The sequence below is a fragment of the Cervus elaphus genome, chromosome 18 (assembly GCF_910594005.1).
Source record: "Cervus elaphus chromosome 18, mCerEla1.1, whole genome shotgun sequence".
Lineage (NCBI taxonomy): Eukaryota > Metazoa > Chordata > Mammalia > Artiodactyla > Cervidae > Cervus > Cervus elaphus.
Genome location: NC_057832.1, coordinates 83996902 through 84016445, shown reverse-complemented (window position 1 = coordinate 84016445; position 19544 = coordinate 83996902). Strand labels below are relative to the sequence as shown.

The window sequence follows — 19544 nt, the reverse complement described above, 5'->3', positions numbered from 1 at the left end:
TAAAATTTTGAAGAGCATTTTCCACATTTGAAGTACCTTTTTTTTTTCTTTAACAGCTTTATTGAGATATAATTCTTGTACCATACTGTTCACTCTTTCAAGTATACAATTCACTAGTTTGTAGTGTATTCATAGTATGCAGCCATCACCGAAATTTAGTTACTTTTAAAGACTGATTTCAGAAATGCATTAATTTCTGTTGATTTCAGTTAAATTTGAACATACAGCTTATTAAATGTGAAATATTTACCATGCTATATGTGTATCTTGCATATATATCTATGTATATCAGATCTGCTTTTAATTAGTCTTACTCCTCACTGCCCCATTTGAGAAAAGTACTGTACCATCTTTAAAATTTTTAGATAGTTTTATTTTGGAATAATTGTACAATTATTGAGAAATTCTAGAATTCTGTAATTTTGAGAAATTGTACATGCAAATCTATTATATGCAATTATAACAAATACTACAGAGAGATCTCAATGACCCTTTACCCATTTTCTCAAATAACATTTTTACAAAAACTACAGTACACAACCAGGTATTGACATTGATTAACAGTCAAGATAGAGAACCTTTCCATTATGCCAAGGGTCCCTCCTGTTATCTTGTTATGGCTGTACCCACTTCCATCCTGCTTGCAATTCCTCAGCTCCTGGCAACCACTAATCTGTTTTCCATTTCTATAATTTTGACATGTCAGGAATGTTACATAAGGAGAATCGTACAGTATGTAACCTTTTAGGGTTGGCTTTTTTCACTAAGCATAATTCTCTGAAAATGCATGCAGGTTGTTGCCTATATCAGTAGTTTTGTTCATTTTTATGCTTTTGATGCTGTTGATGTACCAGGCTATTGGTGTACCACAGTTGATTTAAGTCTCCAGTCATTAAAGGACATCTCGGTGGTTTCCATTCTTTGACTGTTAAGCTGTTATAAACATTTATATACAGGTTTTTAGGGTTTCTTCTTCCTTCAAATTCCTGTTTTTTTATTTTTATTTTTTTAATTCCTGGTTTAATAAGGACTTTATTTTGAGAAAAAAAAAAAAAGGCCCCAAACATCAGACTGTTCACAAAAATAACCCACGGTATCAACTTTAGAAAACAGGTCTTAATATTACACCGGTTATTTTTCTAGAGGATGCATTTGACATGCCAACTCTCATTCACAAAAGTACATAATTAAGCTTGTGTTGAACAGCCCCACATAGCACTTTTATATGGGGTATGTATACAGGTTGTTTTGTGAACAGAAGTTTTCATTTCTCTGAGGAAAAATTCCCAGGAGTGTAATCACTAGGTCATAGGGTGGTTTCATGTTTAGTTTTTTCTAAAGTAGACAGACTTTTCTATTACATTCTATTTCAGACTTTTCTTTTACATTCCCACCAATAATGTATTTGTGACCCACTTACTCCATATTCTTGGTAGCATTTAATACCATTTAAAAATTTTTAGCCATTCTAATAGATGCATAGTGATTGTGGTTTTAATTTGCATTTCCTTGATGGCTAGTGATACTGAATGTCTTTTTATGTGTTTATTTGCCTCTTCAGTGAAATACCTATTCATATCTTTTGCCCATTTTGTAATTGGATCATTTGCAGTTTTTAATGTTTCATTTTGAGAATTTCTTAAGCATTCTAGTCCTTTGTTGGATATGTGGTTTACAGATATCTTCTCCTGTCTGTAACTTGTCTTTTCATCTTCTTAATGGGCTCTTTTGGAGAGCAAAAACTTCTAATTTTGGTCAAGTCCTGTTTATGAACTTTGTCTTTTCTGGGTTGTGCTTTTAGTAGCAAGTTAAAGATTCCACCTAGCTCTCTTTCTATTACATATTTCTCTATAAGTTTTATAGTTTTGTGTTGTACATGTAAATTATAATCCACTTCAAGTTAATTTCTATATAAGGTATGAATTATGGCTTGAGTGATTTCTTTCTTTTCCTTTTATTCTTTTTTTTTTCTTTTTCCTTCCACTATAGATATCCAACTAGCAGCATTTGTTGAGAAGACTGTTCTTCCTCCATTGAATTGCGTTTACATTTTTGCCAAATATCAGTTGGTTGTGCTTGTACAGGTCTGTTTTAGAGTTCTCTGTTGTGTTTCATCAGTCTTTTTGTCTGTCTCACCATCAGTACTATACAATATGATTATTGAAGCTACATAATAAATTTTGGAATTAAGTAAATTGGTTCTTTCCACTACTATTGTTTCAGCTAATCTAATTTCTTTGCCTTCGCCTATAAATTTTAGAATAATCTTACGTCTATCTACAGAAATTCTTACTGAGATTTTGATAGGAATTGTGCTAAAGTTGTGTAACAATTTAGAGATAATCTTCCAGTCCATGAACAAGGTATGTTTCTCATTTATTTAGGTTTTTTTATTTTGTTCATTGGTATTTTGTAGTTTTTAGCATACAAGCCTTGTACATGTTTTGTTAGACTTATACTGTTTCCTTTTTAAAAATTCTTTTTCATGTGTCCATTGATAGTTTGTAGAGATACAGTTGGTTTTTATATATTGATCTTGTATCCTGTGACCCTGCAAATACACTTATTCTATAAATGTTTTTGTAGGTTCCTTAATGTTTTGTACATAGATAATCGATTATGTGATCTGCAAGTAGTAGTAGTTTTATTTCTTGCTGTCTGATCTGTATGCCTTTTAGTTCCTTTTTTTTTTTGGCTTATTGCACTGGCTACAGCTCTCAGTACTATGTTGAATAGTAGAGATGAAAGTAGACATCCTTACATTGCTCCCAGTTTTAAAAAGATGCAGTCACTCTTTCACCATTAAGTAGGGTGTATTAGCTGTAGGCTTTTGTGGAGGCTTACTATCAAGTTAAAGTTCCCTTTTATTCCTAGTTTTCTGAGAGTTTTTATCATGGTGGTTGAATTTTGTCAAGTCCCTTATCTGCATCTATTGATATGAGCATGTAGTTTTTCTTTTCGAGCCTGTCAGTATAGTAGATTGCATTGTTTTTTGTTTTGTTTTGTTTTTGGCATTGCCACATGTGGATCTAAGTTTCCAACCAGGGGTTGAACCCATGCCCCCAGCAGTGGAAGTAAAAAGTCCTAACCAGTCCTGGAATGCCAGGAAATTTCCCGGAGTCTGCTTTCTCAGGAGCTTTTAAATTACACATGAAATTTCTTGAATAGCTATTTCAAACTGGATAAGTTGTAGTAGTTTGTACTTTTGAGATTCTTGGTTTCTTTGCTGACCTCATATGTAGCTTTTCTGTCTCTTGTTGAAAGAGGGGTTGAAAAAAAAAAAAAAGAGGAGTTTCCAACTATAATTTAAATTTGTTTTTTTCCTCCACTCACTTTTATTAGTTTGATTCACATATTTTGCAGTTATGTTGTTTGGTACATACATATTTAGATTGCTATATTTTCTTGGTAGATTAATCTTTTGTCATTAGTGTCTCTGGTAATTTTCTTTGATATCTATTTTGTCTGATAATAGATTATTATTAGATGACAAAATAAACTCCTGCTTTCATTTGCTTAATGTTTGTATGATACATAATTTTTCGTCCTTTCACTCCCAACCTTCCTGTATTGTTACATTTGAAATTTCTTATATTATTGGATCCTATTGTTTTATCCATTCTGCCTATCTCTAACTGGTGTATTTAGATCATTTACATTTAGTGTAATAATTGATATGTTAGGAGTTATGTATGCTATTTTATTCTTTATTTTCTTTTGTTCCTCTGCTTTCTTTTTCTTGCCCCTTTGTGGGTTACTTGAACACATTTTTCTTTTTTTTTTTAACTTGAACACATTTTTAAAAATTCCACTTTTAATTACATGTAGTGTGTTTTAGTGTATCTGTGTAGCTTTTTTTAGTGGATTTTTAGGTAGTGCATTGTATGTACATAATTTATCACAGTCTACTAGTGTCATTTTATCATTTTAAGTGAAATATAAAAACCATATCTCTCTTTACATCATTTTATCCTACTCCACTTAAAATTGTCTTAAATAATTCTTCTACAGACACAACGTTAGAACCACATTAGATGTGTAGTAATTTTTGCTTCATCCATCACACATCATTTACAAGATTCTAGAGGAAAAGAAATTATATTTACCTATATTGTGTTCTTGTTCTTTCTTCATGATATTACAAGTTTCCCTTTTATCATTTACTTTCTGTTTACAGGATTTCATTTAGCCATTCATTTAAGATAAATCTTCTGCCAGCAAAGTTTTTCTTCATCTAAGATCTTTATTTCCCCCCTTTTTCCTGAAGGATGTTTTTGCTGGATATAGGACTCTGGATTGACAGTTATTTTCTTTCAGCACTTGAAAAGTGGGCCACTTTCTCTTGGCCTCCGTAGTTTCTGGTGAGAAATATACTATTTCAGTTGTTTGTAGTTTTCAAAAGCTTATGATGTATCGTGGAATATATTTCTTTGGGTTTATTTTGTTTGGGGTTCTCTCAGCTTCTTGAATCTGTAAGTTTATGTCTTCTGCTAAATTTGGAAAGTTTTCAGCCATTATTTTTTTGAATACATTTTCAGCCCCTTCCCCTTTCTGCTCCTCCTAAGATTCTGATGACATTTATATGCAGCATTAGGTCTTTTGTTATAGTCCCACATGTCCCTGAGGCCCTGGTTTTTTCCCCCCAGTCTATTTCCTCTTGTTCAGGATGGGAAATTCCTTTTGTTCATGTTTGTTCATGTTCATTGTTTCTTCTTTCTTTAGTTTAACTTATTTATCAAGTTTTTTATGCTAGTTATTGTAATTTTCAGTTCTGAAGTTTCCATTTGGTTCTTCTCTTTCTTTACTGAGGCTATTTACATTTGTTTCAAGCATGTTGATAGTTGCTTATGGAAGCATATTGATGCTGGCTCTTTTAAAACTTTACCACATAATTCTAATGTGTGTCATCTTAATGTTGGTGAGCACAACAGAACAGGCTTCTGACACTGCTGGCGGGGGATAGGAGGTGCTGCCTGGTTATCACTGGGTGGAGGTGGAGGCGCCTCACCTGGCCTCCTTGGTATCTGTGGGTAGGGATTCCTTGTCACTGCTGTGTGGGTGTAATTTCTTAGTTAGACCTTTGTGATTCCACCCTGCCTGGGAAGGGAGATTCCACCCTGCCTTGTGCTGCTGGGCAGTAAAATCCATGCTCCCTTCTGGCCTCTACTAATGTTGTTGAGGGGAGGGGGTCATTATCACTGGTGGGGATGAAAGTCGCTGATCTCCTCTGATACTACCAGATGGAGTGGGAGCGGGCCACCATGTTTTCTGTGGGGTTGGTTGCACAAAAATATTCTGTCCTGCTAGACTGCCCCATTCTCAGTCCTCTGGCCTGAGAGGGCAGACTTATGTTGCAGCTTTTTTTGAGTCTACAGTAGTTGGTGTTTCTGGGTTGCCAACTTCTTCAGCACCTAGCCTGGAATATATGAGGGAAAAAGAAAAGGAGAACTCAATTCTGAGTCTTCTGGGCCCCAAGGTCCCTTCCCAGTCTGTCTCCTCTCCACATTTCAGAATCGTGTTTGTTTGTTTTTTTTTAAATGAAACATCTCTTATTTTTAGCTGCATGTGGTGGGAAACAGAAGTTCTGTGTATGCTTTTTAAGTTTTTAATAAATATTGACAACTGCCCTTGCTTTTCATAAAATTTTTAATAATTTACACTTTAACCAACACCTTTAAAAAATGCTAGCTTACCTATACCATGCACCACCACAGTCAGGGCACCTCTGGTAAGAGTGTCAGTCTGGGGAAGGACAGATCAGTCTTCATACCTGTGCACTGAAGCTTGTTTAGGGTTCCTGGTTCAGAGGTGGAAGTGCTTCCTAACAGTCTGGTCAGTTACCCACTCCAAATTTATTTCTGTTTTGGTTTGCCTTGGAAACTTCAGCTTTTTTAAGAGATAGCATTAGCTGTGGGGTTGCTTTTCTTGTTTTTTGTTTGTTTATTTGGCTGGTTGGTTGGTTTTTTGTTTTTCTGGTAAATTGTCCTTTAGTCATAAAAGTATTTAAGTGTGTAAAATTCTTTCATTTTTGTATCATAGTTACAAAAGACATTGAGAAAGCAGGAGTGATTGTTCCCTGCACCTTATGGCAGAGGAAACTAACCATAGATCAGGTGACACATTTAAGGCTCACACAGTAAGGGTCATTCTGCTTGTTTGCCCTGCAGGCTCAGCCACCACTTTCATCTAATGATGGCAGAATACCTTTGCACTTTAAGAGTAACCTGCACTTCTTCCCTCTCTCAGTTTATGTTTGATGAGGCATCACAAGTGAAAGATGTTGAGTTCTCCTTAGATTCTCAGCCAGTAAGAGAGAATTGGTATTTGTGCTCTCTGTACCTAATGTCTTTGTATCACTGCTAAAGCTAGAATAATGGAGTAACAGCTGTGGGTATGTAGCAAGCATTGTTTTCTTGACTTGTCATGAGAATCTTGAGTCTGAAACACCCCCCCAAAATAACCACCTTTCAAGGTAAGTTGTTCTTTTTAAATGGTTCACAGGCAACACACAATGGTAACAACCATTTAACTATGCATGTGCTTTTCCCTCAAAGATTCATGTCCTGAGAAACTGTCCAAGCTGTTTTTACCTCTAATTACTCCCCTGCCTAGCCAGCATGACGGTCATAGACGTCAGGAGTCAGTTTATCTCCCCATCCTGTGAATGGGGAGGTGACCTTGGGTAAAGTGTGTGCTGCCTGACTGGGGAATGTTTAGGCACAGATAAAATTCTGTTTTATTTTCCTAAAAGCAGAGCACTTAACCCTTAAAAACAAGTTTTGCTTTAGTTTTTGCTTTTTTTTTTAAATGTTATTTTCCTCAAATGTATAGATTTATATACTTGTGTCTTGAAATTAATGGTTACAGAGTGTCACTTTGGGTACTTTATTGATATTGATAGATTCGTGTTTCTTCTTAGACTTTTTAAAAAACAGCTTTATTGAGGGGTTTCCCTGGTGGTCCAGCAGTTGGGGCTTCACACTTCTATTGCATGGAGGTGGAGAGGGGCACAGGTTCAATCCCTGGTCGGGGAACTAGGATCTCGCATGCCATTCTGTGTAGCAAAAAAAAAACCAATGAAGTTTAGGGTTGGGCATATTTGTTGACAAAGATTAAAAGAAAAAAACTTTATAGAGGTATAATTCATATACCATATAATTCACCCATTTAAACTGTACAGTTTAATGTCTTACAGTATACCAGAAGGTCGTGAAGCCATCAGCATAATCTAGTTTTAGAATATTTTCATCTCCCCCTGCCCCCAAAAAACCCATACCTGGGCTTCCCTGGTGGCTCAGTGGTAAAAAATCCACCTGTCAATGCAAAAAGCCCATACCCACTAGTCGTCCTCTATCAGATACTTACTGCCCCCAACCCTGGGCTTTATGTCTGTATCGATTTGCTTGTTCTGAACATTTCATATACATGAAGTCGTGTAATATTGTGGTTTTTTTGTGTGAATGACTGTTTTCACTTAATATATTCAAAGGTCATTTGTGTTGCAGGATGTATTGGTATTTCATTCCTTTTTATTAGTTCTATTATGGCTTAGTTCTATAGTATGGCTCTATCACATTCTGAGTTTTTCCACTTTTTGGCTAGTATGAATAATGCTGCAGTGAACATCTGTGTACAAGGGCTTGTGTGGACATATGTTTTTGTTTTTCTTGGTTGTGTACCTAGGAGTGGAGTTGCTGAGCCACATAGTAATTCTGTGTTTAACTTTTTGAGAAACTGTTTTCCAAAGTGGCTGCACTTTTTTCCAGTTTACACTCCTACCCGGACTGTATGAGGGTTCTAATTCTTCCTGTTCTCTCCAACACTTGCTTGTATTGATTATAATCCAGTCTAGTGGGTCTGAAGTCCTATCTTGTTGTGATTTTGATTTGCAAATTTTTTTGCCTTATGACTAATGATTTTGGGTATGTTTTAACATTTTTACTGGTCGTTTGTGTGTCTTCTTTGGAAAAATGTCTATTTGTTTCCTTTGGTAGTTTTTTTGATTGGGTTACTTTTCACTATAGATTTATATTTACATTTTTGAGTCATGAGTTCTTTATATTCTGCATGCATGTACCTTACTAGCTATATAATTTGCATATATTCCTTTTTAGACTGCCTTTTTTGATGGTGTCTTTTGAAACACTGAGCGCTTCCCTTCTGGCTCAGCTGGTAGAGAATCTGCCTGCAATGCAGGAGACCTGTGTTTGATTCCTGGGTTGGGAATATCCCCTGGAGAAAGAAAAGGCTACCCACTCCACTATTTTGGCCTGGAGAATTCCATGGACTGTATAGTCCATGGGGTCACAAAGAGTTGTACACTACTGAGTGACTTTCACTTTGAAGCACTGAAGTTTTTATTTTGATGAAGTCCAGTTTGTTGTTGTTTGTACTTTTGGTGTCCTAAGACACATTGTTTGACTCAAGGTTCTGAAGATTTACTCCATTTTGGAAGTTAGAAACCTTATAAGAGTCTTACAGTGCCAGCTCTTGGATTTAGGTCTTTGATCCATTTTGAGTTAATTTTGTGTATGGTGTAAGACAGGGGTCCAAAATCATTTTTCACATGTGGATCTCTAGTTGCCCTGGCACCATCTGTTGAAAAGACTGTTCTTTCCCCACTAAGAATATTTGGCACCCCTATCAAGTAGAAATATTGTTCTCAACCACAAGTCAGAACACTTGGACTTTTTTGACAACCCAAAGCTTTCATGAAAGGGTTTGAACGGTTCAGCATTCCTACCAGAAATGCACTATTCTTAATGTTGACTCTGGAATTGGAAGGATGGAATCTGAACCTTCCAGAATCTGAAATGTATACCTGGTGTCTGCTCTGTGGGTCTCTCAGATTGCAGATAGGGAACAGCTGTTCCTGGTCATCCTGGGGTGGAGGCAGGGAGATGTTGAGCTGTCTGCTGAAGGCAAAGTTTTCCTATGAGTCATCTTAAGGGAAGTTTGAAGATTGTTAGTTAGTAATTGTGCTGGGCAGCACTGAGCTGTTTGTCAGATTTTATGACTGTAGAACTTGGTAATGTGGTTTGTTTACTGTATCATATTGGAAGGACTGCTTTAGGAAGAAGAGATGAAGTGAACAGTTTTGTACTTGTCGGTGTGGTGCCTGTTAATTGGGTATTACAGCAACTGAATAATGACTGTTAATGGAGGTGATGATACTGCTGTGTTCTAGGAGAAAACTCCCAACTCAGAGTGTTTCAAGCTGCCTGGATAATAATGACATTGGAGGAAAGAGATGAGTGTCGGCCTGAGTTTTTTAAAAATTAACGTGGAAAAAAAAAAATTAACGTGGAAAGCAACAGTAATAGTATTTTTGCCATCAGTGTCTTTGATAGCTTTTTGTCTGCCTTCAACTTAATAGCTGAGAAAATTGGAACAGAGTTGGCAGTAGAAAGAACTACTGAAGTTACTTAAGGGTTTTTTTAAAAAAGGAGTTAAGATAGCATCCTAAAGATAGCATTTTTTAAGTGGCAAGTTGTTGTTTGTTGTTTAGCTTTTAAATTCTGCTTTTGCTGACCTGTCTTTTCCAAGCAGCCAAACAGGCCAGAGTCCTTTATGCATATCCTGATCATATTTGGGTCAAGAGAAGGGGTTCTTACAAACGGTGTAGAGGATAGTTTATGTAACATTTATTTCTGGGTAATTCTCAGCCTGTCTCAGAGCTTGGATTTCCTTCAGGCAGGAATGAAGGTGGGGTGTAATTCCCACTTTACAGCCAGGGCACTTGCTTTAAGGCCAACCATTTGTTAGACTATCAGTCACCACTTCCCAGGGCAGAGGGCTGTGGTGAGCCTCACTTCTGCCCAGTGGCTCCCCTCCCCTTCCCCAGCCTCTTTTGCTATGATTGGAAGAGACCACTGGGCAGCTGGGATTTTTATGGAAAGAGAAGCAGCACAGTATCCTTGTCCCCTTCCAGAGGCATCTGACTGCTTACCCATGATTGGAAGTGGTTCAAGACCCTCCACTGCAGCTGCTTAGTCACTTCATTCATGTCCAACTCTGTGCGACCCTATGGACTGTAGCCTCGCCAGGCTCCTCTGCCCATGGGGATTCTCCAGGAAGAATACTGGAGTGGGTTCCGTGCCCTCCTCCAGGGGACCTTCCCAACCCAGACAGTCTAAACTCTTTCATAGTCTAGTGGGTGCATCAGCTGCTTTTGTAAAGTGGATAGTGTAGTTAGAGTTATATATTAGATTAGTAAAATTACAGCCATCAAACTCAAGGTCCATTCAACCTTGGGGAAAATGTAAACAAACTCAGAAAGGTGACCTATAAAGCAGAAGAGCTAACACGTGCCTTGAAGGAGTTGGTGGATTTGGAAGAGACCTAACAGGTCAAGCTACTGACTGTAGAGTGGAGCAAGGTAGGCAGACTCTTCTGTGGTCATTGCTGTCCATGCCTTTGTCTTGCAGAGCCCCCTGCCTCCCTTGTTGGCCCTCTCCTGGCTCCAGTTTTTGGAAACGTGGCATCCAGGCCCTTGGCCGTCCAGCTAATCCATTCCTCCTGCTGGCCAAGACAGTTCTTGCTCCTCCCCTGTGTTCTTCAAACTTTTCCATCTCTCTGATTTTTCTTCCTACTGATTCTTATATGTAGAATCCCTGCCTTCCCCTCCTCTTCAGAGCGAAGTCGTCCCTATTGTCTGTGCCCTTCCCCAAACTTTCCTGCCTGCTGGAAAGAAGCACTTAGGAGAAGTGGGTTCTCCCAGGGAGTTTTGTTGGTATTTTCTGTGCCTCTCAGGTGCTCAGTGCTTTTGCTGTAATTATTTTTAGTATATTTTTTTCTTCTGCTCAAAGATAATTTATTTGAGGGTGAGCAAAATATTTTCCCAGTGTCTCTGTGTTCTCTAGAATACCAAAAGTCCAACAGGGCTCGGTAATCTCTGGATAGATTAGAAAGTATTTCTCCTTTTGCAGTTAATACTAACCTAATCCTTAATTCACCCTTGTTGCCTTTTCCTATAGTTGTTTTACACAACGTATAAACTTACATGTGCTTAGTTGTGTCTTAATTCTTTGCGACCCCCAGGGACTGTAGGGATCTACCAGTCTCCTCTGTCCATGGGATTTCCCAGGCAAAAATACTAGAGTGGGATGCCATTTCCTACTCCAGGAGATCTCCCTGACTTCTGAACGTGCATCTCCTACATTGCAGGCAGGTTTTTTACTGCCGAGCCATCAGGGAAGCACCCCTGTCATGATATCTCATAGCCCTCAAACTGGATCAAAACTTGCAAGTGCAGACCATGACCTCTGCAGCTGTGCTCTTAGCTCCCCATGTTGAGTGCAGGCCCTGCATGTAGAAGGTTGGTCCGCTTGACTACCTCATGCTCTGCCATGCTCTCTGAAGCAGAACACGTAGCCACACATGCATTTACAGACTCTTTCTCCTCCAGCCAAAGTCTGAGAGGGTTTCCCCCTAGTAGCCTTGTCTGCTAAAATGCGCTTTCTAACTTCTCTTTCTTTTCTTTGGTGCAGACAGTCGTGAGAGACTTCAGGACAAGAATGTTTCACTTAAGGACTTGTGCTGCTAAGTTGAGGCCGTTAACGGCTTCCCAGACTGTGAAGACATTTTCACAAAACAGACCAGCAGCAGCTAGGACGTTTGGGCAGATACGGTGCTATACTGCCCCCGTTGCTGCGGAGCCTTTCCTCAGCGGGACTAGTTCGAACTATGTGGAGGAAATGTACTATGCTTGGTTGGAAAACCCCAAAAGTGTACACAAGGTAAGGCTCAAAGGAGCAGGTGTCCGTGTTTGGAGTCTTGGCCGGTGGTGGCTGGCCGTCCAGGTAAGTGCATGTGTTCTGAGGACCCTCAAGAAGGAAGTTAGGCAGGCGGCTAGAAGCCCCACCAGCTCGAGTTCTTTGCATCAGCCCAACTCGACCGTCAGCCCAGGCCCAACAGGAACCACCTTCTCTGGAGGGGCATTTCCCTCTCTCCATGTGCGGCGTGCTCAAGGCCTTGCTTCCTGGGACAGCCAACATGTTAAACCCCCACGGAGGTGACGAAGCACTTGCTCCGCTCCCAGGACGTCACCAATGCTGCTGCAGGACAGCGGAAGCACACGGAAGAAAGGACCTTCAGGAAGCTCCTCCATCCCACTGTCCTCGGATCACCTGAAAACCATCTCATGTGATTTCTCTACAAATGACATTTTAGATCAGCACGTTCATGTCCCTCTCCTGTATTTGAAAGTAAATTCTGTGAAGGCTTCCTTCTAATTTCTCCGTGTTGACGTATGAGGCTATTCTTTAGAACCTCTCCCTTCATGTGTTTACTTGATGCAGAGCATGCCTCGTGGCAGAACTTCTTCAGAGCATTTTGCCCAGTGATATTTATGAGTTTTGATAACTGTTTCTTGGCTTTCAGGTCATGCAGCTGGCCCAGTGCAGGCGCTGGAGGATGGGTCCCCAAGCTGCTCAGCTCCTTGTGGCCCATTTGCAGGGTGTGGGAAGATCTGAGGAGACAGTATATGCGAGGTGCTCAGGGTCTACATAGAGGAAGTGCCCATCAGAGGCTGGCTGCCATCTCTGTTGATCTGGCCTCTTCCTTCCTTGTGAATTTTAGGGATTTGTCTTCAAAAAGCAGCCTGCTTCTGTAAGGCCTTTGTATAATCTTTACCCTTTACCCTGAAGTGTTAGTGACATTTAGGATTGCATATGTCTGTGTGACTGTGGGAACCCCTAGCCCTGTTTTATCAGGAATGCCACCTCTTGGTCTGAACCTCCTTGCCCAGCAAAGGAGGACACCTAGCCAGGTCTTTCTCTTCCCTGTTTTCTTGGCAACCTGGAAGCTGCATTGCTCCTTGAGCAACGTGAGATCTGGTTTTCTATGGGAGGAGATCTGGGGTGTGTCTCCCAAGACGGTAGACAAATGGACCACCCAGAAAGACGTTCTGTATAAAACTGGCCCTGCCAGTAATGTCAGATATTAGCAGTTTCTGAGGACAGTTGCTACAAGGTTCTCTTTCAAATAAACTTAGCCCAGAGGTTTTGGAATCAGACTCCGTCTCATGTCCAGGCTGTTCCTCACCTTCCTTTTCTCAGATATAACCTCTTTGTAGAACCAAACAAGTTTTCTTAAGTTCTATTTGGTTTAGGGGGGAATAGCACCAGAATGAGCTCTTACAAGGTAATATGGATCTAGGCTTGGGGGTGTCTGTGTGTGGATGCGTCATGGGAATGGGTTGCAGTGAAGAAGCACACCACTGTCTGGTGCAGAGCTCTGAAAAGTGGAGCTGAAACCATCACAGGGACTGTCACCATTATTAGTATTTGTGTTAATATCATTATCATTATTATTGCTTAAAAATTTTTTTTAAGATTTACTCTTTAGAGGAGTTTTAGGTTTACAGCAAAATTGAGGGGTAGGTACAGAGATTTGCCGTATACTCCTTGCCTCTATACATGCAGCCTCCCACACCATCAATATTCCCCACCAAACTTACAACGTTTGTTATAATTGATGAACCTGCGCTGACATGTCATCATCACCCAAAGCCCATAGTCTACATTAGGGTTCACTCTTGGTGGTATGCATTTGTGGTTTTGGACAAATACATAATGACATGTCTCACCATTACAGTACATCATACAGAGTATTTTCACCACCCTAAAAATGCTCTTTGCTCCACTAATTCTTTTTTTTTCCCCTACCAATTCTTGAAAAGTATTTTTATCACATAGCATCAAGAAAGGTAGCATGTGATGACTGGGAAGCACTTGGGGGCTCTCAGGCTGGGTGGAATGGTCACAGAGTCCATCTGTCCTGAGAGTGAGGATAGCGCAGTGAGAGGACTACTAACAAAACTGATGCAGCCTTCTGAGGAAGACTCTAGAGTGAGGGCTGGTTCCTTGGGCTCCACAGGTCAGAGCAAGCACCTCTTTGAGACTCTGCAGGGGTGTGGGTAAAGGATCTCCAAAAAGAACTGTAGTTTAATAAGAGAATACATGCAGGTTGGCATCTTTGGGTCAGATTTTATCTGCTGATTTCTGTTGTCAGGTTCTCCAGGGGACTCAGCGTATCCTAGAGGGAGAGGGACAGGATGTTGTAAATCAGTGGATGTTTAGAGTGGCAGTGCCCCTTCTCGGATTTCCCAGCAAAGTGGACTTGATCACCTCTCTACATTGAATTAGGCCCAGTAACTGATGTGTGCTTATTTTTTGACGGAGACGTTCCAGAGCTTTGCTCAGATTTTCAGAGGCATCTATGACACTCAAAAGATCTTGGAAATTGTTGACTTTGTTTAAAAATGCTTTATTTTGGTTTGTGTTAGAAAACATAGTTTAGGGAGATATAAAGAAAATTAGCTTTTAAGATTTGGATTGATCAAATTTCTGATCTCTCATTTCTGCATCAGATAGGGGATATCAGACTCCCTGCCCGAGAGCTGGTTCAGTTGCTGTGCTCTTCCCTCCATTTGCAGAGGGCTCACAGGGAACTGCTAGGACTGGACTTTTTTCAGCAGAAACAGAACACATTTAGCATCTCTGCCTCTCTGCTATCCTGTTATTTCTTAAACTTTTTATGACCTTTTCAAACATGTAGTAGGAGTGTCAACTGCAAATTCGCACTTGCTGTCTGCCTCTCCAAAGATCAAATTATGAGCCTCTGCAGCCGCTAACCTTCAACACCGCTTGAAAGGAGTTCAAGGAGGAGGTCAGAAAGCAGGCGCTCTGGGCTCTGGAAAAAACTGGCAGGACAGGTCTTTAGATAGTTAGATTATTTTCCAGGGAAGATTTTATGAACCCAGTTCTTTCATCTCCTCATATCTAGAAAAGCACTAAATTCCTTCATAGTGACGTCTGTTCCTCATGACTAGCAGTAACCTTCACAAGATTAGCATCAGCCCTCTGCAAAAAATAAGTGCTTGGTTGCATATACTCTCCCTTCACCAAAATTACAAATATACTGACCACCTCTCAACCTCCTTGGAGCAGTTTCTCAGAGCTATATGAAATGCTGACTCCCTGGCTATAGTCCTCATTTTGCTCCAAATAAAATGTAACTCACAACTCTTAACATTGTGCTTCCCCCCGCCCCCCAGTTGACAGGAATGTAAAATGAACCTCCACGAGGAGACCCAGTGCCCAACTTCAGTAGCTCTCTACACTTGCCAGTTCTTAAAAATCTATTTCTTCCCTACTTACTTTTCTGTTTGTTGGTTTGTTTTGTAAAATACTCCCCACTTGTGTTTATCAAGGCAAATCTCAAACCATTATTATTTCTGTCATAAATGTACCTGAGTGACTCTAACAAGGGAATGGTTTCTTAACCATACTTAACAAAATTAGCAAGGCAATTCTCTAATACTCTAGTCTAATTCTCAGTCTGTATTTCATTTTTGAGTTTATAATTTACTTTTTAGTTTTGTCGTATCTCTATTTTTAAAGAAGACTTTTATTTCTAGGTGTCTAATTATGAAAGTTATGTTTGTAGTAATCAAGCAGTTCAGGGGTGCAAAGCCCCTGGACACTCCCTGCGCCTCTATGCCCAGTTACCTGATCAGCCCTGGATCTGCCTTTGTACTCTTGTCTTCCTATCCTTTGGTGTGGTCCTTTCCTGGACAGCCGTCTCTTCCCCATTGTTTTCTCCAGTCCAGCCTCTACACTTCAGTCTTGAACACCTTGTCAAGTGCAGCTCACTACATGACCCTTTTAGGAACCTTCAGCCGGGCTTGTTCTGTCAGCATGCAAAGCCCCCCCTCATTAAGGTCTTGGCCATGTTGGGGATAAGTCAGATTGTGACGTCTTATTTTTAATTACATCTAAAATACAGAGTCAAAGCCACATTGTCTTTGTTAGTGTTTTAGACAAACAGGTAATTGAGAGCTGCTGAACCCTCAGAGGACCCCACCCACAGGCATCATGTGGTGTCAACCCTGCCTGGGAAGACCCAGGCTCAGGCCCTGTGCCTTCTCCTCCCCGTGGTGCCCTCCCTGCCCCTTCTGATTGGGCCTGCACACTGTCCTTTGTCCATTAGAGCTTGCTTCGCCTCCCTGGCCTTCAGAGTGACCTCTGCCCACTTCCTGAAAGCCTGTCTTGCTCCTCTGCTGAGTCCATTTCCTCTCCTGCCTTTTGCCAGCCTGCTGCCAAGTGTAATAACAGCTCTCTTGTCTAGCATGGTCATGACAGGACCTCTGTAGGGATCGAGGTGCGAATTCCAGATTCGGTCCCACCTCATTGAGCTTGGCTACGCCGCCTTTCAGGCCCATGCTGTTCTCCTTTTTTCTTCCCTGCTCATAAAACACAATCCTGTAATTTTCTGTAATTGAACTAGACAAGCTAAGCAGAAACAGAAATGCGTTGTCCCCAGTATGCAGTGACACCATTCCTTTTCATCCTGCCACTTGAAACTGTCTTGGCTGCACTTTAAAAACAACCGTGGTGCGCTCTAGTTCTCTGCTGGCCTTGAAGAAAAACATACACATGGTATGCTTAATAGGCTTTCAGTGAACAAGGCTGTTCAATTGCATTTTGAAGTTCCTCCATACTGAGCTTCCTACATCAGGAAGAATCTCAACCCTGGTGACTTTCTGTGTTAAATCGACTAAACTGCGAAGAATATCCTCCCTAACTTCAGTATGGTGTTTTACTCTTAAAAGATTTATGTTTATGCAATCAGGGAAATAAAATTTGCACCTTTGAAAAGTGTAGGGGTCATGAAGCAGCGCCTTCACTTTACATGCGTGGCAGTTGGCAGCTCATGATAGTTTTTTTTGGAGGACTGAGTTTGCTGTCAGGAGGTGTGAGCGTCAGGGCCCTCTAGCTCTCAGGCCTGTGAAAATTCTATAAGCACAGCACAGTTAGAACACAGGGTAAACCCCACCGGCTTCTGAAGGGAAGCGACAGTCATACTGAACTTTGAAGGGTAAGGAAGGGGCCTGACCAGGGACAGTGTGCCTGTGCCCAGGAAAGGCACTGCAGAGGGACACTCAGGGGGCACTCAGCAACACTCGAGAGGGTCCTGCGAGGCTCGGTGCCAGGAGCCAAAGGCACGTGAAAACCAAAAGTTTGAGCTACGACATGCGTTGAGAGGCCCCAGGGGTCAAGGAGAGGAGTGTTTGCTTATTTTGTGAAGCGCTGTGGGGGCGTGGACCCCTCCGCGGTTGGAAGAGGGTGACGGCGTCGGGCGCTGACAGAGCTGAGCCTGTGGCGAGAGGAAGGCGGGCTTGGAATAAAAGCATGCTGCATCTCTGGGAGCGTGACTTTTTAATGATTACCCTTTCGTACTGTATGTTAAGCAAAAATAGTGGGTTTTTAAATGTCAGTAATAACTGCAGAGAGGGATCCAGAGTGACCACAAGGGGAAGGAGGATACCAGGAGCAAGAAAGGAGCATCATCTTTGGTGCTGGGTCAGCTGCTGAGAAGGGAGCAGTGAGCTCCACCCTGGCCACTCTCCCGGCGCCTCCTTTCTGAGGAAGGAAGGAAGGAAACATTGTCAGAGGGAGGGGTCCTTTGGGGCTTTTCCCAGAAAGGAGCTGCTGTGGTTGGTGATCAGCATCAGCTCAGAGCCTCTGGGCCACTGGCTCTTCTTGTTCCATCTGTGTCAGGCCCCACTGATGGTCTGCCAGGCTCTGGGCTCTGCTGTCCGCAAGCAGGTTGTAAGTTTAGGGCCTTCTTTCTAAGTGGTTATGACTTGCAGACACACAATTCTCTCTGGGCTGAGGCTTGGCTTGGCTGGGCTGCGTCCTCCAGGTTCGGTGCCCACTAGGCATGTGGGGGATCAGATGCCCTCTGTGGTCCCGCATGGCTGCCCTCGGAAGTTGTAACCCTGAGTTGACAGAATGCATTGTTGGCTGCAGACAGCCAGGCAGAGGGCATGGGCTCTCACTTGCTGAGGAATCCCAGGAAGACTGCTCATGAGAGGTCACAGATGTCCTGCATATAATATTTTCCTGCAATAAAAATCTGGTTCCTGTGAGTGTACATAAAATAAATAACCCTAAAACCTAGCAACTCAAAACACCACCAGCAAAGTCTTTCTCCTGTGCAGCTGTGGTTCAGCCAGGCTGCAGCCCCACAAAGGACCCCCTCACATCTGGCGTTTGGTGCTAGCTATTCGCTGGGCCCTGCCATCATCCAGGGACCAGAGCGACCCCCTCACAAGGCCCCAGCGTATCTCTGAGAGGAGAGGGGAGGGGAGGAGAGCCTGCTGGCCTTGGAATGCCCCACCCAGAACTTACACACTGCCACTGGCACCCACGGCTGTGGTCCAAACAAATCTCAGGTCGTCCCCGGGGACACACCTCCAGTGGAGGAGCCTCCCAACCCCTGCAGGGGGCCTTTGTGTGGACCTGGGAGGACGCATGGCCACTGGGCAGCTTACCACAGTGCTTTCCATAATGATATGATGGGGCCCCCACCCTTAGTCTGGAGCGGGAATTCAGGATGCATCATTCCCCAATCAGCAGTTAGGGCTAAGTCAGGACGGCTTTTCTTTGCTAATCCTGTGTGTTTATTGACATTTTACCTGCACACAGAGAGAGAAGATAGTAGAACTTGTCTGGAGATGTTCTCTTGCCTGTACAACACTGTGGTTTAAAAAAAAAAACACGGCATTGCTCTAGTGAAGCACAATTCACTTGGCTTCTGTGGTTGAGGAATCCCCAAGCAGAGCCCCTGGTTTTAGCTATAGAAATAGTTCTGTGGTGACAGGTCTGGCAGGCCCAGATCCTGGTTCCTTCTAGACATGGTGGTGGGTAATGAGTTGGGTCGAGGCATGGCCCTGCCCTTCCTCAGCTGGGGATGGTTTAAACAAGGCCCTGCCTTGGTTGGAGGGGTCTGAAGCCCAGCATTGTGCATGTCTTTCAAGACTGCTTAGCTCTGAAGCACGAACCTTTGGTGAAGGTTCTGTGGCGGTCCACCAAGGGCCTCCTCTTCCCCTCACCCTGGGCATCGTGTTGTCGGGACGTTAGGACAGTCACACGTGGTGTTTTCAGAAAAGGCATGGAGCCCAGCAGTTAGCACAGATGGCGCACACCAGGAGGGTGGTAGACACTGCCCAGTGCAGAGACATGAATTATTCGGCTCCATATGGTAGCTGGGCTGGTGTGCACAGAAAGCTGGGTGCTTAGGAAGTAATGTACACTTTCTAAGCTGGAGGAGCCCTGTGTGGGATGACTCAGGAGACAGACAGCCTCAGAGAGGTGCCCACTCTCTCCAGGGCACTGGGGTCCTTGAGGAGCCGCACCTTTTGGCCAGCCAGCAAGTCATAGGTGACTGTCTGTGGCTCCAGGAGCCACTCAGTTCAGTTCATTCGCTCATGTGTGTCCCAACTCTGCGACCCCATGGACTGCAGCATGCCAGGCTTCCCTGTCCATCACCAGCTCCCAGAGCTTACTCAAACTCATGTCTTTCAACCATCCAACCATCTCCTCCTCTGTCGTTCCCTTCTCTTTCGGCCTTCAATCTTTCCCAGCTTCGGGGTCTTTTCCACTGAGTCAGCTCTTCACAACAGGTGGCCAAAGTATTGGAGCCACTGCCTGTCCATTTATTTGACTGAATTAGCCTGAACCCGCCAAACCCTTATT

General features: G+C 42.2%; 1 protein-coding gene across 4 annotated transcripts in view; it reads left to right on the top strand.

Moving 5' to 3' along the window:
• The window catches only part of OGDH (oxoglutarate dehydrogenase), a 67504-nt gene that overhangs the window by 1560 nt on the left and 46400 nt on the right, over positions 1–19544 (top strand). For all 4 annotated transcript variants that reach the window (XM_043871861.1, XM_043871863.1, XM_043871864.1 and 1 more), the window contains exon 2: positions 11490–11738. In XM_043871861.1, the coding sequence (XP_043727796.1) occupies positions 11517–11738 (222 nt within the window). In that variant the 5' untranslated portion in view covers positions 11490–11516. The remainder of the gene's footprint in view (positions 1–11489; positions 11739–19544) is intronic.